The 27,416-nt window shown below is 40.9% G+C and overlaps 1 protein-coding gene and 1 long non-coding RNA gene across 3 annotated transcripts in view; one reads left to right on the top strand and one right to left on the bottom strand.

Moving 5' to 3' along the window:
- Positions 1–2,046: 2,046 nt before the first annotated feature.
- On the bottom strand, positions 2,047–26,096 carry LOC141567170 (uncharacterized). Its single transcript, XR_016021266.1, has 3 exons — positions 25,842–26,096; positions 21,458–21,634; positions 2,047–2,975 (listed from the first exon to the last, which is right to left on the bottom strand). It is a non-coding gene; the product is annotated as an uncharacterized LOC141567170 (long non-coding RNA).
- The window catches only part of ABHD5 (abhydrolase domain containing 5, lysophosphatidic acid acyltransferase), a 31,350-nt gene continuing 30,014 nt past the window's right edge, over positions 26,081–27,416 (top strand). The window contains exon 1 of one of the 2 annotated variants that reach the window (XM_019724107.3): positions 26,081–26,342. In XM_019724107.3, the coding sequence (XP_019579666.1) occupies positions 26,096–26,342 (247 nt within the window). In that variant the 5' untranslated portion in view covers positions 26,081–26,095. The remainder of the gene's footprint in view (positions 26,343–27,416) is intronic. The other variant, XM_019724109.3, reaches the window with a different exon arrangement.

The raw sequence follows: 27,416 nt of genomic DNA, 5'->3' as shown, positions 1-27,416 counted from the left end.
ATGGGTCAGAGACAGCAGACTTTGTTACTCATTGCGTAGCAATAGGTGTGAGCTCCATGTTTATGTCAGTTCCCCCTTGCCCCCATGTCCCAAGGGGTCAACATGAAGCAGCCCAGGTACATCCTGTACACCCAATGGGTTTGCATCATAGCTAAGAATCCCTGGTCTTTTAAGGGGGCTGTTCGCAAGCCTACTCAACCTTACCTCTGAGGGACACATTATCCTTATTTTCCTAGACAGACTACACATCTGCCCTCTGCTCCATAAGGATAAATCAGCTCTATCTTGAAGGCTGTTTGGTATGCAAACATCCTTCTAAAGATAGTCTGGAACAAAGGGTGTCATTGCCTTTACTCAGAAGATCAGCAGACACACAAAAGACCCATGGAGAATTATCTCCCCACAATTAGGAGAATTAGGAGTAGCCTTGCTACCAGCACAAATCATAAGTTTTCCCAGCAAAAGTATATTCTATAGCTTACGCAGATAGCAGACCTGCAGAACTACACAGACTTTGTAAGAGGACAAAAAATTACTGGCTTTCCTTTTTACATATCTTCTTAAAAAAAAAAAAGGTTAAATAGATAACATAGACACTTAGTACAAAAGTAAAAGCTATAGGAGAGTAGACAGTGAAAAGTAGGTCCCTTTCCCTGTCCCCAAACCACTCAGCCTCTCTCCCTAAAAGAAACCAGCTTATTTTTAATTTTCTGGGGATTTTATATCTATCTATATACTTATCTATCTCTATCATCTGTCTATCCATCCATCTAACCAAACACACACACAAGAAAGGGTTGGGGTGTATGTATACTCATGTCTTTCCTCTCCCTAAAATTCTTGTCTACTTCTCCACACATCCCCACCCACTGGAAACAATCAAAATGAAGACAGAGGAAAAATCTAAAACCAAAAACACTTCCGTTTCATCCAGTGACTTTCAAAACTCCTGCATTCCTGTATTCATTGGAATAAAGGAATAATTCACTGGTGACCACGCACTGAACTCATACATTATTATAAGATAAAGAATGATTACAGCAGGACAAATAAATGCACTATAGGAAATCAGAGGAGGGATAAATTACTCAGGAGCTAGGGGGACTGCTGGGAGGATGGATGGCAGATGTGACGCCCAAGCTGGACTTGATGAAAGGAGAGGATGAGGTCTTGTGGACATGTCTGAGCTGACGGGAGTGGGAAGCGGAGGAGCAGACAGGTATTCAGGAGGAAGAAAGACGTGAGCGAATGTACAGAGGCAGGAAGGCAAAGCGTACACTAGGGAAACAAGGAATAGTCTGTGGAGCTGGGGCGGAAGGGATACGAGGAACACAAGGAGGGAAGGAGGAGTCATTCCCGGTGAGGGCCTCAAATGTGGGGCTGCTGCCACTTATGGTTTTCCTGGGGATCTTGTCTGGTCCCACTGCTGCAAGACAACAAGGGTGCAGAACCCACGTGCAACAACTCATGCACCATTTAGAACTCCTTTTTGCTGGCATCTATTTCCTTCCTTCCTAGCAAGCAAAACATGCTGAACCAAACTTGACCTCCCAAGACCAGGCGTCCAATTGTAGCTCACCATTCACGTCAAATGTTAGTGCTCCGGACCCTGGAAGGCCCTGCACGTTCCTTCAAGTCCTCTTTCATGTATTCTCGACAGAAATAAAATTCTTACATCTGACTTAGCTTCCAATATACCCTATAGATGTTACTCTGCTATGTAAGTATTGCCTAGTACACCTAAGGCCATAGGTGAAAACAAAATTGTGACATAAAACAAATACAGTTCTTTACTCTATATGACGTAATAGAAAATGGTCACTGTTTTAAAGGTCTTTGATTTCATCTGACATTATAGTTTTGGTTTATTTTGTTCCTATAAGTTGGAGAAGTCTGATGCCTTCTCTTTGAGTAGTCCAGTATGTAAGAGGTAAATATTTTTATAGGGTGAATCCTTAACAAACGAAAAATAAAAACCATAAACCCATAAAACAGTGTGGGTTTGTTTCTCCAAAGGCAGACCTTGAGATAAGGATTCGAGGGCAAGCGGTTTATTTGGGAGAAAAGCCAGGGAGCACAGGTAGGCGAGTGAAGAATGGAGAACGAAGGGTGTGTTTTCGAGCAGATGGCTCCTGTGGGTGGCTGGGGCTGAACTGCACTGGGCAACTCTGGGCATCCGAGGAGAATCCACCCGAGCTTCCTGTCTGATGGGTGAGGCAGCTGGCTGAGGACTGCTGGCCGAAGGCGGGTAGTTCTCTGGTTACTTCTGGCTGCTGTGTCTGTGGGGAGCGAGGGCTGCTGCCACTAGAGGCGCCCTCAGGTGAGGCGTGACGCTGGCTGTTGGAAGTCGGGTTAGGTGCAGCTGCTACAAGTGTCGTTACAGGGCCGGGGGAGTCCTTTGGCTCGTAAGGATAACCTTCCAACTTCCACTACAATTCAGGAGACGAATAATTGAGAGAGAAATATTTTTGGCAAGCAAGAATTAGATGGTATTTGTTGGAATTATGCAATTTGTACTACCTTCTTTGATATCAATTTGTAAAAAGTTAAGAAGAGAAGCTTTTTCAAGATATTTTTATATGGTGTTAAGCAATACAAATTGGAAAATTTGGATTTTTCTATTAAAGCATTTGTCACTTTAATGGGATTTTTAACTATCAAAATCAAAACAATAAATGCATGTAGTCTGTTCGATGGGCTATGGATGGGATATGGTGACCAATCTTTTTTCCTACCTGAGTAGTTCTGAAAAATGAAATGCATGCTGAAATTGAAATGTGCATTTAAAGGGGTCAGGGTCTCACCTGAGGTTTCAGTCCCAATGTCAGCTAGGGCTGCGGTCATCTGAAGGCTGGACTCGGACTGCAGGACCAACTTCCAAGGTGGCTCTCTCACATGGCTGTTGGCAGGAGGCCTCAGCTCCTCACATGTGGACCTCTTCATAGGCCTGCTTACATGTCCTCCTGACGTGGCAGCTGGTGTCCAGCAGGGGGAGGAATCAGAAAGAGAGCAAGCCGGAAGCTGTAACACCTTCCCAAGTCACATGCCATCATTTCTGCTTTGTCCTACTTGTTAGAAGCAAGTCACTAAGTCCAGCCCACAGTCAAGGGGAAGGGAATTCGGTTCCATCTTTTGAAGGGAGGGTCAAAGAAGTTGACATTTTAAATCACAGCAGTGCAGCAAGCCCAGGGATCAGGTGACTCGGCCACCTTTCCCTCACATACCAGAGAATTCACATCCAGACCTTCCTATGGCAGGTGTTCGTGGTGTGTGCCTAACACTAATGTTTAAGACACAGATCCTAATGCTGTACATCTACAGTAAATGGAGGAATCAAAGTGTGGTGGAAGTATAGATGATTCTGCTTCTCCTGAAAGTAGGATCTGACGTGTTAGTACATTGATCCTGTTTGGCTAGCAGCCCTGTTCATTCAGAGAACCTCTCCAGCATTATTTAGTTATAGCAATACAACCAACTGAACTCATAGGAGTGTCCTGAGCCTGAGCAATCCCAGTCCTGAGAGATGGGGATATAGAAGTGTATATTGGGGTGACCAGGAGGGGAGGATACCGAGGGGGGCCTGTAAACAGTGATTCAGGACGGTCACTCCAAAATGAATCACTTCTCAACACTTTTCTTGAAGAACTGATATTTAAACCTATCAGTCATTAGACATACTTATATTTAATGGGTTTATATGTCATAGTAACTGTCACTATTGGTTGTGTGTTTTGAGGGGGTGGGGGAGACATGGTAGAAAAGTATACTCCCAGCTTACACTGTGGAAATAGTTTACTTCAAGCTGTTCCACTCAACCAACTCCATTCTCATGACATTCCAAACCAGCACAAAACATGGTAAAGATAAAGCACCTGATCAATGCTGACTGAATTAAAAAAAAATAATCTGGCCATGAGGCAAAGCATCACCCCTGGCCAGCAGAGAACTTGCCGTCTCTGCCTGGCACGGTTCATTCCACCTCCCCCACCACCACCCCAATCAGCATGCCCTGTCCTTCCAGGCCTCTGTTTACAGTGTTCATGGAGAGTGGGCACTTATCCCAGACACCAAAAAGACTCTGGAAGGTTTGCTTCCTACATTCCCATTTTCTCACCATGTAGCAGAAGGGTGGATTCAAACACACCCAAATAAAGGCGTGACTTTTTAAACTCAGTATTCTACTAAACGGAACTCTCTGAAAATACACTTTTCCGTTGCCACATTACCATGATAATTCATGTTCACAATAGTGACCTTGAAGGTCTATCAGATTCTGAGGAACCTAATGAATAATTAAGAGAATGAAATGGTTTTCAATACGATTTCATGCTTAGTGCGTTTTGTATTCTAACACTTTTGATGGATGGTCACAGGTGATTGTCTAATTCCCCAGTCACGTGAGTAAACAGAGGATTTGCTATCTTTCAATGGTCCTGCCGTGGTTAAGTTATTTGGGAGCATCTTAACCCAAAATCTGAGGTGTGCTGCAAATCCTCATCCAACCCCAGGCTAGACAAGCATGCTGCCACGTGAGCCGCTGCCACGTGAGCCGCTGCCACGTGAGCCGCAGCCACAGGGAGCTGCTGGGTAGCTGGAACCACTCAGAACCCATCCTCCGCCTTCGCGATTCAAAAGAAAACAATTGTTGGAATTAAGGACAATTATAAATAAAAACATATTGTGAAATATTGTTCTTAAACTTGAGGAACCATTTGGCCGTTGTCCATTCTAACATGCTTAAAGAACCTGACACAAGATAGATTTCAAAAAGTATCCTCTTCCAGGTGCCACCTCATATCTCAGTGAAGCCTTACTCCTGTCGCTTTCTCTTTCTGCTCGTGTTATTCTTAGATGCAAAGCCCTACTTGGAGAAAACTCAAAATCACAAAAACTTACAGTGGAAACAAATCATGTCCAATCCCTATATTTGGCAGTTGAAACACTAAGATCCCGAAAGGTGATATGACTTGCCCAAACCTATATAGCAAGTTAGTTAGAGAGCCCCAGTGAGAATCTGTATTTCCCAATTCCAAGGAAAGCTGTGCGAAAGCTAGTAACTTCTAACGAAAGCTCTTACCTATCACGGCCAAAGAAACTGAAAAGAAGCACTGGGAAATGGTATTTTGATAAACGCAATTGACTAGTAAGGTAGAAGTACCATGTGTTCTATTTTAAATATCTGAACTGAGAGGCTTTAAGTAGCTATAAGCAGAAAATTAAAGCACACATGGCACTGTCTATAGGATCTCAAAGCATTGGGGACATACGATTTAGTAATTTAGATCTTTTCATGAGTACTCTTCCAGGCTTTGGTTTGTCTTCGGCATGGAGGCCATGTCCACAAGAGAGTGTGGGCAGCTGGAGCCAACTCTTTCAAGGTTATGACAGATGCAGGAAAGGCGATTATTTGGTGCAATAATTAAACCCTTACCATTCACCTACCAACCCACTAACCCACATACACGTGTATATACACAGCTGAAGCATTTGAAAATAAATGGTAGACTCATGCCATTTCTTGCCTAAATATTTCAACATGCATCTCCTATGAATAAGCAAGGGCATTTTTGTAATTGGTGAGAAATTCTATTTAGAAACCAAGATTGGGGGCAAGGTGTGTTCACTTATACTAGGGTGACACGTTGGTTCTAGGCCCTTTCAGTGGACAGATCTAGGAAAGACATATATATTTTTAACAGATGAGTTCATATGGATATTCTCAATCCAAATTTAATCTCCCAGTGTTTTAATGTCTTTGATTTAACATTTATTTTTGCATGTCTTTCCTCTTACACCGAAAATCTTAGTTTGTAATAATATAATATTTTTTTCCTAATCCAGAATTACATATTTGTGTTCTTCTGGTTCAGAATTATTATGTTAACAATAAGTTTAAGATTTCTTTCTATTCATTTATCCTTAGATCATATTCCACAAAGGATGTAAAACGAGAACACTGATTCTGTTCTCTGTGTAGCTATGTTACCACATTTGAAATAAAATAAGTCCATTTGTCCCAATTTATTTTCCATTTTAGGAGTTTATTTTTGTCTTGATTTTAACTTTTTGAATATGTAAAACATTTACATGATCCCGTGTAAAAACTGTAGGGAAAGGTAACCAAACTCACGGAAATTTCACTTCCATCCGTCTTCCTTCACTTAATTCCTCCACCTCCTATAGGTAACCATTTTCATTGCTTCTTTTTGAAAATAAAAGCAAATACCTAAATACATTATGTCTTTTTTTCTTAAATACAAAATACTGCATATCGTATGTACTGCTATATACTAGCTTTTATAAAAAAAAATCTAAATGTATATTCTAGAGATGATTTCAGTTCACAGACATTTTACTTTGTTTTTTTTATGACTTTCTGGTCTCCAATTCGTGTATATACTACAGTTTATTTGCTCGCTTTGCTGTTGGTGGACATTTAGGTTGTTTCTAATCTTTAGCTACTACAAACAATGTTGTGTTGCACACACTTGTGTGAATTTTCGGGGATGTATGTTCAGGGTGGATTCTTAACAGTGGGATTGCTGGTTATACATAATTTTGCTAAAATTTTCTAAATCTACTTGCACAGGGTCTGTCCTATTTTTGTGCTTCCACTCTCAGTCTTAATATTCCAGGGTATTTTATCAAACTTTTAGATTCAGGAGAGTTTTAATTTGCATTTCTCTTATTAAAAGGGAAAGTGAGCATCATTTCACATGTGTGAGGGGCGACTTACGTTTCTTTTTCTCTGTTCTCACAGTTCTCTCTGTTCATGACTCTTGTCCATATTTCTATCGTTTGGGGGCTCATTTTGTACAAGTTTTTATGTGTAAGATAACTTGCAAATGTTCTCTCCCCATTTGTCATTTGTCTTTTTGACTTGCATATGGTGTTTCATTTTGTTTGTTTATTTTTAGGTGGTAAAATTTATCAATATTTTTCCAATTTTATTCCTGGATTTTGAGAGGCTTTCTTCACTTCCAGGTTATAAAGTAATTTACCTGTGCAATACTTCTTTGGTTTTACACTTTACATTTGGGTCTCTGATCCACTTGGAGTTTATTTCCATGTGAGATTTAGATTCAGTTTCACCCTTTTCCAAGTGACTTTCTATTTGTCACAACACCGCTTATTATTAAAAGCCCTTTTTTTCTCTCAGACAGAAATAACCTGATTTAGTTTTAGACACTGACTTGCTATAATGCAGCATACAGAAACTAAGGAACAACTAACCATCTGGGGAGAAATGAGATCCACAAATAGACACTTTTACTCTACTGTGGAACACACCCACTCCTTCACAATTTGGAATAGAGAGGAACAATGCTGAGAAAAGTGTATACGCATTGTCCTCCACTGGCCTCTCCACATCCAGGGTGTGCCCTGTTGCTTCCTCTGTCCCACCTATACCCCCGTAAAAGGCCTTCCTAAACCTTTTTCTTTTATGCCCTTTGGCTTTCAAGTGTGCCATGTTCGTCCTGCCAGAGGCTGCCTGACACCAACAGAATTACAATCACATATCAATCTATGAGCAAAAAGGCAGGCAACAAGGCCCTACCCCAAATTAGAGAGTTTACAGAGGAAAGCCAAAAAAAAAAAAAAAAAAGAAAAACCCCAAAAAAACAATAAACAAAAAGAAAAAAAAACAACACGGTCAATGAGGTCACACCTCATCTAGAAATCCAGACTGGTGTTATTTCTCTTGATTATCTCCCTTAGTCACTATGCAAGGCTCTAGTCTCATTTGTGATTGTTTTCGCAAATCAAGCCCATCCTCAAAGGTTTAAAGTTGAAATCCTTCTAGCACATCAAAGATCGAGTTCCCTGCCTTCAAAGACAATTCCATTGAAAGCATTCCTGAAATGTTTTAAGCTGGCATTGCTTTGAAGTCAGACACCAGCACGTGCAGACTCTGGTCTGTTGGCTTAAAAAACAAAAACACTATTCCCATTTCTTACAGCCAAGCCCAGAGTGTTACTTCTTGGGTATATTTCTTTACTCTAATATTTCTATACTTAGCTTTTAAAAGTCTCTAGCGAAGTTATCTAAGTACCTCTACCTGTTGTTGTAAGTTGCTTAGTTGACCAGTGGGAAACTTCCATTGGAGGTTTATTATTCTACTGCTGTGTCATGCTCAGAGTTATGACTTAGGTTTGTTTCCGTGAATACTAAACTTGGGAATAAATTTTAGCTGTCTCATTATGATATAATGTAAAAATGAAAGGCTCTATTTCCCATTTTATAAGGGGGACTCTACCCAGTGCCCTGTTTTGAGCAGCAGTGACAGTGGGAGAGAGCAGACAGAATGCATTCCTGCCTGGTACCTGTCCTGTTCCTTTTATGATCTCATCTTACAGCAAGTGTCTGATTTGGAATCTATCTTTGAGTTAAAGGATTAATATAACAATGTTATGGTGGAAGGGGCATTAAAAGTCATCTAATCTGGCCTCCATAGTTTACAGGGAGGAAGCTGTACCTCTACAAGGATGTTCAGAGAGCCATGGTCATGCCGAGTTAGAGGTTTCCAGTATGAACAGGTAAGAGTGTTTACTTCCAGCTCAGCTCTAAAAGGGGAAATTGGTACCTGGTCTCAAGTATTGCAGAGTTACCCCCGGGGGTACAATGTCTGGGAGGTAGGGACTTGCTTGTTGTGAAAGGTGGGAAAGAGGGAAAGTACTCTCCCTTCCCAAAGGAGAAAATTTTCTCTCACCTTCCAATTGTCAAAGTCTAGAATTCTGCCATTAGAGCATCATTCCTTCAACTATTGGGCCCAGTCCAGGAGACTGGACTACGCAGCATTCAAACATAGTCAAACCCCTCTACTGTCTAATTCCAAATTACTTTTCAGCCATCGCCCCTTGGGCTCTGGAAGGAGACAGAATACGGAGTTTTGGATTCTGATGCAATCACTTACCAGCAGTGTGACATGTGCATAGACTTAACTTTTCTGGGTCTCAGGTTCTTCATTCATAATTGGGGATAATAACAGCTCAGAACTCAGGGATTAAACAAGCTTAATACATGAACAGTGACTAGCATAGCTGTGGCTTCAATGACTACTTTCAACAAAGACTCATATTTCTGCATTTCAAAACTTAGTACAAAGCTATAGTAATCAAGATAGTGTGGTACTGGCAAAAGAATAGACAGATCAATGCAATAGGAGAATCTAGAGATATACACTTACATTTATGGTCAACTGATTTTTGGCACAGGAGCCAATGGGGGAAAGAACAGTTTTTTCAACAAATGGTGCTGGGACAAATAGATATATGAAAAATAATGAAGATGGACCCCTACCTCATACTATATACAAAAATGAACTAAAAATGGACCAAAGACATAATGTAAGAGCTACAATAACGAAATTCTTAGAGACGTACGAGGAAAACTAAAGTTTTATGACCTTGAATTACAAATGGCTTCCTAGGTATGACACTAAAAGCACAAGCAACAAAGAAAATATAGACAAATGAGTATTCATAAAAATTAAAACATTTTTGGCTGCAAATGATATCATCAACAAAGCTCTCATCCAGAATGGGGAATTTGCAAGTCATTTATCTGATAAGAGACTTACATCCAGAATTTATAAAGAACTCTTGCAAATCAACATAAAAAAGACAAATAACTCAATTTAAAATTAGACAAAGAATTTGAACAGATATTTCTTCACAGAAGTTATACAAATAGCTAATGAGCACATGAAAATATGCTCCATGTCATGAGTACTTAGAAAAACACTAATCAATACCATTATGAGATACTATTTCACATCCAGCAAGGTGGCTATAATGAAAAAGAAGGTCAATAACAAGTGTTTCCAAGGACGTGGAGAAACTGGAACCCCTATGAAATTCTGGTGGGGAATGTAAATAAAATACCGTGCCTGCTTTGGAGAATGCATTTTGCTATTCTTCAAAATGTTCAACACAGAGTTATTATGTGACCCAGAAATTCCACTCCTAAGTATATACCCAAGAGAACTGAAAGCCATACATCCACATAAAAATGTGTACATGAGTGTTCATAGCAGCATTATTCATCATAGCCAAAAAGAAAAAGAAAAAGAAAAAAACACAGCCCAAATGTCCACCATCTGTCAAATGGAAAAAAAAAATGTGGTATGTCCATACAATGGGATGTTATTTAGCCATAAAAAGGAGTCAAGTATTGATACATGATACAAAATGGATAAATACTAAGTTAAGGAAACAGACACAAAAGGCCAAATATTGTGTGATTGCATTTAAAGGAAATATCCCGAAAAGGTACATCTATAGAGACAAAAAAAAAAAGATTAGTGGTTGACTAAGGCTGGCAGGAGGCAGCATTCCTAATGGTTTCTTTTGGAGATGATGAAAATGTTCTGAAATTAGGAGTAGTGACAGACTCATAACATGGTGACTATACTAAACATCATTGACTTGGATACTTTTAAAGGATGAAGTTTATGGCATGTAGTTCATCTGTTAATAAATCTCTTTCAAAAGAAGAATGCACACTCTATATTACAGTATCTGATGCTGATGTCTACCTATACAACTAGTCTCTCATTCACTCCATTTAGTTAGGTGTGAACCCTGTTATGTGTTGCACACACACATTCCATATCAAGGTCCCTTTCACCCATATAGATACATAGCGTTCTGTGACTAACACGTACACCCACGTGAGAATAAAGACTATCACAAGAGTAGTTCAGTTGAGAGGTGAGAGGATGTGGAATTCACCAAGTGCAATAGAACCGGAGTAAGAGGCAGGGAGGCGTCAGGAATACCACAGGTAGGTAAAAGGACATTAATGGGTGCAAGATAAGACAAATAACAGCGAGTTGAAGGGAAACTGCTTTGTAAATTGAGAAAAACCATAGAGTTACTGAGCAAAATCATAAGGATATCAAAAAAGACATCGGGTGTCTCTTTTGGAGTGGTTATCAAAAGAAGCAACAGGAAATCAAACTTAAAAAAAATAAGCTGCAGTAACTTAAACTTCTTTTGTAAATCATAAAGAATCACAGGAAAACACATAATCAGAAATTATTTTGAAGAAGTCGAAAAACAACTTCAATGAAAAGTAAGACTGGCATCAAAAGGTTTCTGGTTAGTGATCAGGGCAGGACTTAGGGAAAAGTACACATGCAAGAAATAATTATCATAAGTCAGCTGTGTGCTACGTTGCTTCAGCTTCTTTTACTTCCCGTCTGATAAGATATGTGCATTAAGTTGTGCATATTAACATTAATATAATAAATGAGCAATGTACTATCTCCGAAAGAAGCCAACAGCCTCAAATGTACTATGAAAGTGTATTTATAATAACGGACACCTGTGTTAATCTCCTTTCACAAGGAATACAATAGCGTCTTCCTTGAAGCAGCACCTTTTGATAAAGTGAATAATAAAGCGCTCACCACATCATTTATTTCGTATTCCTCTGATGTACCAGTAAGTGTGTGTCCCTTTCAATTAATATTCTATTACTTGTACAAAACCATTTGCCAGTAAATGTATTTTGGAGGGCAGTAAAATTAGATGGAATAATGGATGCAAAATTTGGACAACATTTAAGATAGAAACACTACTCATAACACCTTTCAAAGATTTTATTCAACTCTAACCAATCCAAGTCTACAAATAAAGAATGAAAAACACTGTGTGTCCTACTCTGTCCTCACTTTCATGGAACTTAAACAATTGCACAGCAGAAAAACTTACATAAGAGGATTAAAAGAACAAAAGGGTACATGAGCATATGCCATAAAGAGGTGATGCAAAACTTTACAGAATTCCTCCCCTAAGAACAACGGCTGTGTTCAATTGTGAAGCGTGTGTCTACATCACGCCGAAAGGGGCACCATTCATGTGTTAGCTACAGTAGATTGGTAATTTATTACAATTTTTTGGAAGATGGGAGTAAAGTGTCTTAAGAAAGAAGTGGGTGTTTCTTCTAACTATCAGAGAAGCCACTGGGACGAGAGGCAGCGTGAGCAAAGCCATTTGATGCAGGCCAGGTAATGAACTCCTTGAGAACAGAGCTTTTCTCTTACTCAGCTTTATGCAAACAGGCTTATTGAAGTCTTACGTTCTAAGAGTTATAACTGAGTTATAAACAGGAAAACATTATTTTACTTTTCCAATCATGCTTCAAGCATCCTATGTCAGACCTTCCTTGCCTGATCCTTAACCTCAGGGGCAGGGTCTATCTCGTTCCAGTTCCTTTTAGTGATTGGTACTTAGTCCAATCCAGTTCAAAACCTAATGTCACCCCGACTCAAATCACTTCTTCCCTTCCACCGCACAGCCTACAGCTAGCTTGCTGCTGCAAGACTGCATTGTATGTCTTCTGGTTCAACTCCTCCGTTGGAAGTTGGAAGCAGTCCAGGAGAGAGAAAAGAAGGTGGCATTTCTTATAGAATAGGCTTCCTTTTTAAAGAAGATCTAAATTAATGGAAAGACATCCCATGTTCTTGGGTCTGAAGATTTAATACTGTAAAGATGGCAACATCCCCAAATTGATCTATAGACTCAATGTAATCACTGTCAGAATCCCAGCTGCCTTTTTTTTTTTTTTTTGCAGAAACTGATAAGTTGATCCTAAAATTCATATGGAAATGCAAGGGATTCATAATAGCCAACTATCATGCCAAAGAAGAACAGAGTTGGAGGGCTCACACTTCCTGATTTCTAAACTTCCTGCAAATACAGTATTCAAGAGAGTGTGATACTGACATAAAGATAGACATATAGATCAATGGAATAGAATTGAGAGTCCAGAAACAAACCATTACAGTTATAGTCAATTGATGTGAATTCCAAGACAATTCAATGGGGGAAAAGAACAGTCTTTTCAATAAATGGTACTCAGACAACGGGATATTCACAAGCAAAAGAATGAAGTTGGACCCCTACTTAACACCATATATAAAAATTAACTCAAAATAAATCATAGGTTTAAATGTAATCATTTGGGGGTGATGCAAATATTCTAAAAGTAGATAATGATGATGGTTATACAACTGCACGAATACACAAAAAAACCATTGGCTACTACACTTTAAATGGGTAGATTTTATGGTTTGTGAATTACATCTCAATAAGATGACTTAAAAAGGATTTAAATGAGTTACTAGAAAAAAAATAGAGTTGGATATTTATATAATCTACAAAGGCCTTTCTAAGCATGTTAGCAAGGTAAAATTATAACAAAAATGATTTATATATTTGATTTTGAATTATTTTTAAAGTCCCAGAACTCCAGAAAAGCTGATCCCCCATCTCCTCAGATAGAAGTTGGTTCATAGATAAGCATGACACTTAATATGGGTCAATGAGATACAAACAACAGTTTGCTGTGGGTTTTTGAGCAGTTTCTAGAAGTATCAACTCTTTTCCCTGACCTTCATCACATCTGGATATGAGGCCCAGACCTTCACATCCATCTCTAATATATCTCAAGCTGACACCAGGGAAGGGTAGAAAAAAAGAGGATTACAGGGAAATGAAGCCAGCACCACCAGATTTAGTCAGCTCCAAAGCCCCTCTTCTTCTGGACTCAAAGCTATAAACTTATAACTTTCATTATTATTTCAGCAGGATTGAAAGGGGTTTTCTGGAATTTACCACCACAGGTAGATTTCCTCTACCTCCCCGTCCCCCTGCAAAAAAAAGCGGGGGGAGTACAAATAGAAAATGGCTTTAATTTTCTCCCTCTGTCTTTAAAATATTCTGTTGGGTCTCCTTTCCCCACCCCTAGACAACACTTGGGCAGACATTGTAGTTTTTTTGAATGGGGATAGAATTCAGAGGGTGAAAGCTTGAATGGGAAAAAGAATTACATTTTTATTTTCACTGACCTCTAACTGAAAGTTACCATTACCTACATCAGAAAATGTTGTGATGGTGGCCCCCTGGGTTGAAGACACCAGTGAACTACAAATGCTTCTCATGAAAGAGCTGGGATTGGATGCTTGCCACAATGGAAGGCATGACTGCCAGCCAATGTCAGTCAAATGAGAACTAGTGACACAAATGATTCCAGCATGGTGCAAAGCTCTGCTTTTTTCCTTTACTCTTTCCTATCCCTGCTCTGACCATGGAAGAGCCAGAAGACGTTCATGCGCATTCACTTCCCACTGCTGGAACAGGCGGTGACTAGTCAGACTCCATACCTGCCATAAACAACTAGTCCTACCTCTGACGTTACTCCATGGGCCGCAGCCCCTGAATTTTTTTCCTTGTGTGAGTTATGTTCACAAATACCGGTTTGCGCTAGACAAAAGAATTAATTGCGTTAACAGCCTGAGGCACCAGAAATAAAGGATGTTACTTTGGTCACTGACTTTTATATTTTTTTCAGGAAACAAAGTAGAAGCTTCAGATTAATTCCATGAGGCGTAATGATCACAGACTCTGTAACACTATTTAAATTAGAAAGGTTTCTAATATCACACATGGAGAGACTTCTAGTGACCTGGACTGAAGACCAGACACAGAAGCATATCGCTCTCAGCATCATGAAAATCACGGCCAAAGCAAAAAATCTGTTTACAATGTTGAAAGAAAATGCTGAACCTGATGACAATATTAAATTTACTGCTAGCTCTGGGTGGTTTAAACGATTCAAGAAGTGTTATTCATGACATAATGTGCAAATGGGTGATGAGGCTGTGAGTGCTGATATGAAGGCAGCTGAAAAATTTTTGGAAACACTAGATAAGCTGATTATGAAGGAAAATTACTTGCCAGAGCAAATATTCAATATAAATAAAAATTCCCTATTCTGAAAATGTATGTGTGAAAGGATTTTCATCCTTAAGGAGGCCAAGTCAGTGCCAGGTTTCAAGGCTTCTAAGGACAGGACAACAGTCTTGTTTGGGGGCAACGTTGCAGCCTAGAGATTGAAATCCTTTGTGATCTGGTACAGGAAGAACCCCAGGGCTTTCAAGCCTATCCATAAGTACGTACTGTGAGTGGATTGTAGAAACAATAAGAAGTCATGGACGACCCAGCTCCTCTTCCAAAATGGCCTCCTGAATTGCTATGCCAGCGAAATGGAGAAGTACTATTTGGAGAATGACACCTTTCTAGATTTTGCTTATCATTGATGATGTTCCCGGACATCCTCCTTTTATTGGCCATCTTCATCCCAATATCAAAGTGGTGTTTCTCCCTCCAAACATTACTTCTTTGATCCACCCAATGGAATAAGGAATTGTAGCAGTTTTTAAGACCTGCTATCTGAGGACCTTTGCCCAGGCTATTGCTGCAACTGAGGAAGACACTGATGTAATTCTGGAAGGATTACAACATCTATGGCTGCATCAAGAACCTGGCTTGGGCTTGGGGTGATGTCACCAAGTAGTGTGTGAATGGCATCTGGAAGAAGACACTCAAGAGGTTCGGCCATGGCTTCAAAGGGTTTGCCAAGGATGAGGAGGTTGCAAAAATCAGCAAGGCTGTGGTTGAGATGGCAAACAACTTGAACCTGGGTGTGGATGGGATGACACTGAGGAGCTCCTAGCGGGGGTTCCTGAGGAACTGACTAATGAGGGGGTGTTGGAACTGGAGCAGGAACGTGTAGCTGAAGGAGAGGCAAGGGAAAAGGAAACTGCAGGAGGAGAAAAAGAAGAAATCCGAGGAAATTCACAGGGAAGGGGTTAGCAGAAGCTTTTGCAGATCTCAACAAGTGCCTTAAAATGTTTGAAAATATGGATCCTAACACTGAAAGGTTTTCGTTAATAGAGAGGAATGTCCATGGTGTATTATCTGCTTCCAAGCAAATCTATGATGAAAAAGAGAAGCAAACCACCAAGGACTTACTTCTGAAAGAGTGACACCTCCTCAAGAGCCCTGGGCAGGTCCTTCAGGAGGTGTTCCAGAAGAAAGTATTGTGATCTTAGGTAATGACAGCTCCATGGTGTTACTGCCCACGCGACCTTCCAGAGGGACAAGAGGTGGAGGTGGAGACAGTGAGACTGGTGATCCTGATCCTGTGTAGGTCAAGGCAAAAGTGTGTGTCTGGGTCCTAGTTTTTAACAAAAAAATTTAAAAAGGCAAAAATAAAAAATTAATAGCAAAAAGCTTATAGAATAAGGATGTGAAGAAGAGAAATATTTTTGTACAGCTCAACAATGTGTTTGTGTTTTAAGATAAGAGTTATTATAAGAGTTGAAAGTTAAAAAATTTTAAAGTTTATAAAATAAAAAAGTTCAGTATGCAAAGATTAATTATTGAAGAAAGAAAAATATTTTTAAATAAATTTACTGTACCTAAGTGTACAGTGTTTATAAAGTCTACAACATGGTACAGTGATGGGGAACCGATTACTATATGAAATGTTTACTTTCATATTTTTCAGCTGGGGGCGATTTAATTATACAATTATCAAGAGGTTCTAGCATGGGCTTTTAGTGTTGGATATTTATTGTGTGTTTTTTTGTTTGTTTGTTTTCAATACATTTTTATTATAATAACTCCAAAGAAGCAAGAGCATGCATAGATGACAAAAAATTATATTAATGTAACTTAATTCATTTATATGTTGAAAACATTATAATTTAAAACACTACTATAATTCTGTCATAGCTTCAGGGTTTTTAATTCAAATCTTGATTTGTATGCTGTTTGAAGTGCAAACATTGGTTTTGGAATTAAACCTACATTTCAAGTGCTAAAGAATAATTCAAAAAGAAGTATTTGATGTCTCATTGTTTTCTTTCTCTCAAGAGGGAAAGTATTCCGCTGGAATAAAGGCTAAATTGCAGTGATAATTTAAACACTTGGAAAAGAAGAGATTAAGAACTGCAGTTATATTGAGAATGAAACATCTGATTCTGGATTTGGGGGACTGAATTGTTAACTAAACCTGGCAATCACTCTTCTGTAAATTATTAAAATGGTTAAAATTAATATGAGACCTAAATTTTATCTTGCTTTGGAATTTAGCCAGTATTCTACATATTTTATCTATAGTGATAATTGTTTTCATTTGTTTTCAACCAGATAAAGATAATTAAAGTTATGCTGACAAGATACTCAAGAGGAGGGAAAAAAAATGCTATCTCTATATATCTCTTTATCTATCTATCATAATCAAAGCAAATTTTTAGTTTATTTTGAAATGAAATTCTATGGCCTAGATCTGGAGATCATTCCTAATTCCCTAATAGGTTGGAAGATTTATGATTAAGAATGTACAATTTTTAGCAGATTGGTAGTATTTTTACATAATGTTTATATGACTGGACCAACTTGATTTCCAAGTTTTCAATTAGAGTGAAAAATAATCCATCTGCTCTAATCCTCAAAAGTGAAACTGGGCAAAGAAAGTGGATTCAGCATTCTTACAGTTCAATGGCCCAATGGTGTATAACTGATTTACAAATGTAAATGATAGCTGAGGTCTCAGTCACTCTAATTTACTGGTTACAACATTGTTTGGATAGGCTGATTGGCAATAGGAAGAGAGTCTCCAGCTGGTGGAGTTGCATTGTGGCTCTAAAGTTTACCTTGGCTGGTAGCTCAGTGGTTATTGCTCCACACTAAGAAGGCTGACCAAACCAGCCTTGTCAGGTTCACAGCCAGTCACATTGCTAACTCCTTTCAAATGCCCTACAATAGAGGTAAATCTGTCACTACTGTTAGAAACACAACTCCAAGAGAATGCCTTAACAGTGGGGGGGAGGGGAATAGCGTTTTATCAACCCACTATCACCTCCTGGCACAGCCACCGCCAGGCTAGGGCACAAGATAAAAGAAACAGAAAAAAGTCCTCTTCGTTCTCACTACCATCTCTCTGTAGAATTCTTGGCAAGCAATAGAACCTCTCTATTCCCTATTTGCTATTTGTATGATGAAAAATAACCTCAACTGTTAAGAGTGATGGAAAGATCAATTGGCTTAATCACGTAGCATTTTTAATTCTTTGCAGGTATTATTTAAACCTGAGCTGGCGCTCAGTCAATAAAAAGGGTTTATTTGGTTCCCGCAGTATATACATTACAATATAGTCCTAAGGACTTCTGGGATTCATAAAGGAAGTAGAGGACACATCTCTGCTCTCAAGGAATCATTATATTCCAGCTGAGATAGGACGAACAACCCAGCATACTTACAAAAATATAACCAACGGTAGCCACTGGCAAGGATGCTGATGTTCCTCGAATGGTCCATGACCAGATTCAGATGTGGTGAGAGGGAAGATCTGCTAGACGCAGGGAAGGAGAACTAGGCTTATCGGATGAGTTCACTACTGAGAGTTTAATTATTTTGGTAAATCATTTTTGCGTAATCTCATGCTACTATGTAATTTTTATTGGAAAGGTTTTATTATACTGAAAAAATAAACTTTTATGACAAAAAAATGATAGATTCAATCTAGTGATGTGTTAATTATCACTAAAATTGTCACTTTTGTTTCCATCTGTTTCCCCAAGAAAAGAATATCCACCTGTACATAAATGATGGTCTAAATGACACTGATGAGTTACGATACAAAAGTAGCAGATACCGTGTTTCCCTGACAATAAGACTGGGTCTCATATTAATTTTTGCTCCATTAGGACTTATTTTCAGGGGATGTCTTATTTTTTCATGTACAACAATCTACATTTATTCAAATACAGTCATGTCATCTTCTGGAACATCATCATAATGTACTAAATGCATCCGTTTGGCTGAGATCTTAACTGGGGCTTATTTTCCAGGTAGGTTTTATTTTCAGGGAAACATGGTAGCAATATACATACTGCACATGCTACTGAACCTGAGAGATACACAATAACAGCTTATTTCCCCCACCGGCAGCTGAAGAAATTACATTAAATCAGAGATTACATTAAGAAGACTAGTAGCTAAGCAACACCTTCAAATTTCGAAAGAGAAAAACCCTACATTTAGCTATTAAATGTATATTCATCAGCACAGCTAAAAAAAAATGAAAAAAAAAAGTCTTCATAAACTGATTTGCGCAGCATCTACTAAAGTAAAATAAAAATCCGGAGCAGGTTATGTCCAACTGAAATTCTTGAAGCTCAGACTGCTACAGACCTGCAAATCCTATTGTCTGTACCACGTCTGCCTGAATTGCCCTCTCCATTACTTTCTACCAGAATGTCCCTTTTAGAAAATTTGTTTTGTAATCTGTAAATATATGTGGGTATGTTTACTTTATGATCACCATTATGATATGTGCTGCATACTTCAACTTAAAAGAAAACAAGCCTTATTTGAGACAAATGTTCATGAATTATTACCATATTTACTTATCTAATAACCAGGTCTCTATCTTTCAAATGCTTCAATGTGCTTATCTACATACCCGGGTACCTACCTGTACAGAAAGCTTTCATATCTCTGTCATCCATTTCTTTGTGTCATTTTAGTTTACTTACGTTTATTCACTTTTCCCTAGGAAACCTTCATTTCTTTGCCTGCCATCTCCTTTGTAACTCTCCTACTCTGAGGTAGAGTAGGCAATGGTGTGTTGGCAAACCAGCTCTCAAAAGAAAGAATCCCTGATGTGAAGTGATTGTCAATTTCTGTAGTGTAAATACTCCCAATGTCCAAGGTCCAAGGGTTAACATCCAGCTCACAAAATGCTTGAAAATTTAACAACAGACTCTCATTGGAAGAGCCAGCTCCAGCCACATACATAAACAACAAGATCATTGCTGGTTTTGCACCAACTTACAACCGCCTTTTCACTAACTGCTCATTCATTCTTCCCACCACAAACTTCTTCCAGCTGCGGGCACAGACACTCATAACATATTTCAGTGTGGAATCAATGATGGTGAAAATTGTTCCTTCTGTGCATCCCTGTACGGCTAAAGCTAAATAAGCCAATTTGCTGAATTACTTAGAACCAAGCATGTATTGCATCACAAACAGATATTTCCCACTTGTCAGAAAATGTAATAGAGCCAAGGCACCAATTGCTGTTTGTTGTCTGCCACAAGTGCAGACTAAACAGAATGGATATTCAATAAACTGTATTAAACTGAAGGATGCATTTCCAAAATGGTGAGGGGGTGAATAAACAGTCGACATTAATGTCAGAGGGAATTATGGGTATGAACACTTTTTGTCTGCTACTGTATAAACCTGCACCTGCTACAAATGTTCAGTGATATAAATAATGACTATATAGATGGGTTTTGCTCTGGGAAGTTCAAACACAGAAAGGCAACTGACATTTTCAATGTCAACATTTTGGAGGGCAGTACTTTTCCTGATCTATGAAGCTGGTTATTATTTCAGCATGCACTGATCAGATGAAAACCACCAGAAGGAAAAAAAAAAAAGTTAAAAGAGCTGAAATATGGTGGGAAATATCCTTTTTAGAAACACTGATTCTACTGAAAATAAAAATCCAGGTCTCTTCTATTGTAATCAAATGAAATACGAGGTGGCAAAAAGGGACACCGTAAAAATTCTCACCCCAAATCATCATAACTTCAAATTTTCTGGCGCCAGCGGACACGACTGGAAACTAAATGCTAGCCCTCTGACCACTTCCTTTCCTCTCCCTTCTGTCCCCAGTTCCACTGGCATTTGAGCTTGAAATTGGACCATCATTTCTACAACTTTCTTCTCTAAGTCTGGATTTCCTAAGGAGTTATGAAAAGTATTAGGACATCAGAATGGCAGCTGGTACAAGCTTGGGGATGATTTCAGGGTCATGACTATCTGAGTTTTGATCTTATGTTGATGGGGGAGATTGCAATTAAAGGAGTCAGTCACAACCACGTTTTCTAATGAAAACTTTCATCAGAAAGTCTCCTCTCACAACACACCACTGCAAAAGAGGAAAGTAAGCTGGAAGGTAGGTATATAAGAGGTACAAGAAGGTAGGTGCATCAGAGAAAAAGAAAGATCACAAGCGACATAGAGTGAGAGTTGCATAATGTCTCCTCCTCTGTCACCACAGTTTGTAGTGGTTTCAACAGTAGGAAGAGAGGTATGTGAGTAAGTAAGAATGGAGGGGTTGTGTGTGCTGGAGAGAAGTGGGTGTGGCTATAGAGGCTTGCGCTGATGGAAATGTTCTACTTCTCTATTATATCAATGTTAATATTTTGGTTGTGATATTGTGCTGTAGTTTTGTACAATGTTACCACAGGGGAAACCTGGTAAAGGATCCATAGGCTCATTCCATATTATTCTTACAACTACATGTGAATTTGTAATTATCTCAAAATAAAAAGCTACAGTAAAAACTATTTATGAAAAAAATCTTGAACTCAATAAATCAGCTACATAATTTACTATATGAAATAGTGGCATTACACATTGGTGGGGTAAAGGGTTATCACTATATGATACGAGGGTGATTAAATTATCTGCTGCTACATAACAAATTACCTCAAAATACAGTGGCTTAAAAACAATGACCATTTTCTTTTCTCACAGTTCTGTGGGTCAGGAATTTAAGCTCATCTGGGTAGATTTTGACTCACCTGGTGTTGGTTGGTGTCATTCACTCAATCAGGTGGGGGAAGGTGGGCCTGGAAATTCTAAGAAGGCTTTGTTCACAAGTCTGGTGCTTCAGTGCTCTCCACATGGCCTCTCTGTCCAAGTGGCTAGCAGAGCTTCCTCACAGCATGGTGGTGTCATGATCTTGCCAGGACAGCTGACTTTCAAGAGAAAGTATATGAATTAGTCAACATTGAAGCTACAGATCTCTTAAGTTCCAGCCTTGGAAATCACACAATATCACTCTATCACATTCTCTTGGGCCAAACAAATTACAGCTCAGACTGAAGGGGAGGAAAAACAGACTCCAACTCTCAATGGGAGAAGTGGCAAAGAATCTGTGGCCATCTTACTGCACTATAGGGGGTGATTAATTAACTCTTTGAAAAAATACTTTCCTTTGTGGGTAGTATTTTTCCTTAATTACATAATCAATTTTTTAAAACAGATATTGAGCTATTCAGGTTTTCTTTTTTATCTTGTCAGTTTGGGCAGGTTGTGTTCTCCAAATATTTTGTCTATTTCATCTAAGTTGTCAAATGTATTTGCATAAAGCTGTTTATAATACTGCCAAACCATCATTCTAATGTTGTTAGGCTCTGTAGTGATACCCTCTTCTCCAAACATGTTATTGTTCATTTGTGCTTTCTTTTTTTAATTTCTTTTCTTTTCTCTCTCTCTCTCTCTTTTTTTAATCAGTTAGCTGGGAGTTTGTCAAATTTATTACTCTCAAAGAATCAACTTTTGGCTCATATTTTATGGATTTGCTTTTTCTACACATCAATATGCTCTGGAGGGCTTTCCATATTAGTACAGATAGATTTACCTCATTTTTCTTAATTGCTGCCACAGTATTTCATGTTATGGGCATGCCAGAATTTATTTGTTCATGGGCATTCTTGTTGATTTCCTTTCTTTCTTCCTTTTTTCTTTTTGCTATTAGAATACTGAAGAAGACATTCTTTTATGTGTCTCTTTGTGCACACGAGACAGACCAGACTCCCAGAAGTTAAATTGCTGGACCAGAGAGTACATTAATTTTACATTTTTAAATAGGTAACTCCCCAGCTGTTTCCAAATGGCTGTATCACTTGGCACTCCCATCCACTGGGGAGAAACAGTCCTTGTTGATTCAAGTTCTTGCCAATTTTTACTGCCATGAATTTTCTCATTTATGTCATCATAGTTTGAATTTGCATTCCCTTGATCACAGATAAGTGTGAGCATCTGTGGCTGTTTATGAGACTTTTCTCCTCTGAGAAGGATTTTTTTATATCTATTTTCTATTTTTTTATTCAAGTTTTCTTTATATGTTGAAGATATTAAACCTTGGTTTGTTTCATATTTTTGTATTGTGTTTTTTGTGTCTTGTTTCCACAAGGATGTTGTCAATTTGGACCTGGTTAAATTAATTTATTTTCCTTTGTGGCCTGGAATTTGTATCTTGCTGAAGAAGGCCTTTTATCTGATTCTGAGAGTTCAATCGACACTCATTGGCTACTCGGAGTCTTCTGTCTTCAGAGGGCAGCTCTACCACTGAGTGCTAGAATCCAGCCCCTAGGGAACCATGCTCTTCTTCCCCAACCCCAGGACGGTAGAGCGTTCAATCCCTCATGCTTTTTACTCCAGACCTTAACAATCTGTCCCCATGTCAATCCCCTACCCTCACCCCGCCTTCACACCTTGAAAACAACTTGGAACCACAGAATGTCAGATAGAATGTTGGGAATCATCTAGTCTCACACTCTCATTTTCACAGATAAGGAGGATAAGCCCTAGACCTTCCTGTCCGACATGGGTAGCCATTAGCCACGTGTGGGTTTTTTAATTTAATTAAAATTAAAAATTCAGTCACACTAGCCAAATTTCTAATGCTTCTTAGCTACATGGTTTGTGGCTACGATATTTAGAATATTTCCATCACTGCAGGAAGTTCTAGTGGACAAGGCTGCTCTAGAGCTTTCTTACTTAAAGGGTGGTTTGCTGACTGGGAACTGGTTAGAAAGAGAGAATCTCTATTAATGAACAGAGCACCAGGTCCAACCTCAGAACTACAGAGTTGGAATCTGCACTTTAACAAGCTCCCCAGAAGTTTGCATGCACACTAGAGTCTGAGAAGCCTTAATCGTGTGATTTCCTCCTGCCACCCCGCCGACCCAAGGTTATATAGGTCACTGATGTCTGTTATGCAGGGTCTCAGCTCCCGCTCCCCGCACCAGAACGCACGAAATAGTGAGGCCAAAAGGGAACACCAATGGAGCCATGGATGGGGGTTCATACCACTGTAGTCTCGCTGGCAGCTGGTCAAGACACAAAAGCAAACATCCATCAGTACCTCAACAGGGGGTCTTCCTCCGTCCCAATCTCGCTGGCACAGCCAGGCGAGACGCAGGAGGTAGGAGCCACACGATTCACAATATGCCATCCACGCTTGCTAGCCACAATCCGCCATCGGCTTCTCTGCCAATCACCCACCAACGAACCCCCTAGCGTAGCCATGACAGTTATATTAGTGGTTAATGGCTAACTGGTAACAGCTGATGGCCACCCAGCCACAGCGGATGGCCATCTGATTACAGCGGATGGTCATCTAACAACCGAGCCAGCACCTTTCCACGTGAGGCCGAGAGCCTGGAAACTGCTCTCTGGGACTCTCTCCCCACAGTGTCCATCCAGGCCCTTCCCTTGACCTAGCTACCATGTCCTTTGTATTACCTCCCTGCCACACTTGCTTTTTCACTTTAATTACAGCACTTTATAAGCATTTAGAGGGCAGCCAAGCCACCAAAACCCTCAGAAAACCCTCCGTGCCCTTCCCCTCAATCTGGTTTGTAAATTCTTCGTTGGCAGATTGGTGATAAAGGCCCAGACCTCTGTGACGGCTGTGGTTTTGTTCAGCAGTTTCCCAGGGGAATCACTGTTGGGCGACTAGAAATCAAAGCCAACCTTGAAACCAATGGGGCACCAGTCATCAACCTATGGTACACTTGATCTTGATGAGATAATGGCAGAACATTCAGTTCTCTGGGCTGCACAGCCATGGAGTAGAGCAGGCAGAGCACATAATATATTTGCTTTGTTAAGTATCACAATTGACTATCTTATTGGAGAGTTCAGAGTAGGCTCTGGTGATCTGCCAACATAAGCACTGTTCACTCAAGGTAATTGGTTACTAGGTCACCAAAAGGAAGTGGATTTGGAAATGGGGCACTGATCTCTCTCTCTCTCCCCTTACTTACCTCCCTCACACTCGCTCTTCTCTCTTTCTCTCTCTCTCTCTCTCTCTCTCTCTCTCTCTCTCTCTCTCTCTCTCTCTCTCACTGTGCAGTCGCCATAGGCATCTCTAAGAGCAAGCTCCAGTTCCACAAAGATCTCTGAAGGTGCATGCATGCCAGCCCAACTTTCTGAAGGGGCTGAAGGAGTTGCCACCACATCCTTGGGTTCGTTTCAGTATCACTGGGTTTGGACTGTACCCCAAACAGTAGAGTCCCCAACAATGGCTTGAAGGAGGTGCCCTCAATATAGATATGATCTGAGAGGTGGAGATTGTAGAGGGTCAGTTTCTGCAGACATACTACAAGTCTCTGGCAACACCATGAATTTCTCAAAGAGTGTTTTTATATGCCCCAGTCTTCCCTAAAATATTTATAAGTTGGATCAAATACCATAAAAATATTTATTAGTTATTACTACGCTTAAGGGAGTGGCTTTTTTCCCTAAATCACAGATCACCATCCCTATGCCCAAGGAATTTCTGGTGTAGTTGGAAGAATATTCAATAATGTCATTAAAAAAGCCATAACAACAACAACAAAGCCATAACAATTATACAAGCCTGAGAAGCTGAGGGCCAGATGGGTGATAAAGATAAGTCTGAATTACCCAGGCTCAGAGGAGACAGAGGGTGTAGTGAGGGAGGAGAGTTAGGGAAGGAGAGCAATGAACTGCGTTTAAAATAAAGAGTAATGCATAATTACGCAAAATCACGACTCCTATTTCAGTCCTTTGTTTCTCAGCGCCTGGAGCAGAGTGGGCAAATAGTAGGCACACAGTAAACAGATGGATGAATGGCAGGGGGTGGTATAATTACAAAAGCAGGCGGTAGGTACCTGATGGCTAAAAGATTTCAAAATAGGTCAAGAAACGTCGACATTTACATTAGTGATCGCCCCTCAAGAACTCTTAAGTGCTTAAACATTGACTCTTTACACCTCCCCCGTGTATCTAGAGCGCGGGGTGGATGGAAGTTGCTGGTTTTGACCACTACTGTAACCCCAGCGTCTAGAGCAGTGAATATCGATTGAATGACGGTTCCTGTGAGTCGCCCTCTCCCCTTGGCTACCCAGGGGGCGGACGGCCATATATCACCTCCATTACAGCATTTCCATTCGCCATTGCAGCATCTATATTATCTTGGCTCTTCCAGGGCAAGGTCGCGCCCCAGCCCCAGGGTACTAGCAGGTACCTGCCCGGTGCCCAGCACCTGACAGTCAATCCCAGCGGATGATGCATTAAGGCAGTCATTACTGAAATCAGTTACTACATAACTCCGCCGGGTGAGTCTCACCAGCTCCTCCAGGGTGACAGCCCCGCCCAGCGCCCACAAAAGAGCGGTCGGGCGGATGACGCATGCGTGGCTGGGGTTGGGGGGGTGGGGTGTGTGTGTAAGACTGACCGGGCACGCGCAAGCGCGCGGCCGGGCTGCGGGGTCGTGCGAGTGGGCGGGTGACGCATGCGCGGGCAGCCGCGGCCTTAAGGGCGGCGGCGGCCCAGACGGCCCAGTCGGCCTGTCAGCCGGCTACGAGGCACAGCCCGGCGCTTGCGCAGCTCGGCGGCCATGGCGGCGGAGGAGGAGGACACTGGCGAAAGGTGAGTGCGGCCGGGACGGCGTTGGGCTCGGATACGCGCCTTCCACGCGGGCAGGATCCAAGTCTGGGTCCGGGCGGGCAGCGCCGGTTACTCGTAACCCCTCTGACCGCTCCCTCGTCCGGCCCCGCCGCAGGTTCGCGCGGCGCCCCAAGAAGCCCCGGCCCGCTCTGTCCTGGGAGGACGCCCGTCGGCGCCGGGGCGCGGGAGGTGTCTGACCCCCGCGCGGAGGGGTAGCCGCACTGTTGTGTAAGCGGCTCCGCGGGGAGGCGGCGAGGGGGGCCCGGCACCCGGAGCCGGGCTCGTCGTCCGCCAAGTGTCTCTTTCGGTGCCGCGGCGGCCCCGGACCCCGTCCCTGCGCTGGTGCGGCGGGGAGGCGGTGACCGCCGTCCCTGCACCTGACTCGAGTCACGGGCAACTGCCACTTTGTCCGGCACTTTGTCCACTTCCGAGCGTGGCTTCGGTCTTCAGGTCCGCGCTGTACTCCGTCCAGCCTGGGACCGGAACGAAAGTGCCGCCTGGGCCGTGCCTCTCACAGCCCGGAGGAAGGGGCGGCGCCTGCTTCGGGCGCTGGTGGACGGGGAGCCCGCACTCACCCTGGGAGCCGCGGGACGCGACGGGGAAGCCAGGGAGGGAGCCGCCCGTCGCGAGGGAAAGGGACTGGAGAGTGGGTCTGTGGCTTTGGGTTTCAGAAAATGTTTCATCTACAGATTCTTTAGAGACAGCGAGTTAACACGCTGTGGATAACAAGTTCAGAATTAATAATCTTTCAAATGGAGATCTCCCTTTGCTTTCAACTGTCCTGGGTTATTACTGGAAAACGGTGTGTATGAGTTTGTGCCTCAAAAAACATACATGCAGAAAAGTTGATGGAAGTTGGAGGACAGATATCTAAGGTGAAGCTTTTTGATATACACATATACCAAGTTTCAATTATTCTTTTCTACCTATAAGTTCATGCCCTTGTCGGTAGACAAATTACTAGTGAATAAGTGGAAAAATTAAATTGCTATGAACATTATTCCCTAACTTCTCAAGGCTAGTTATTTATGTTGGAGAGTAAATAAACGTTTGACT

This window comes from Rhinolophus sinicus, chromosome 5 (genome assembly GCF_057876585.1).
Source record: "Rhinolophus sinicus isolate RSI-liver-muscle chromosome 5, RSI-T2T, whole genome shotgun sequence".
NCBI classification, from domain to species: domain Eukaryota; kingdom Metazoa; phylum Chordata; class Mammalia; order Chiroptera; family Rhinolophidae; genus Rhinolophus; species Rhinolophus sinicus.
Note: the sequence above shows the minus strand (reverse complement) of the source record. Positions and strands in the feature narration are given on the sequence as shown.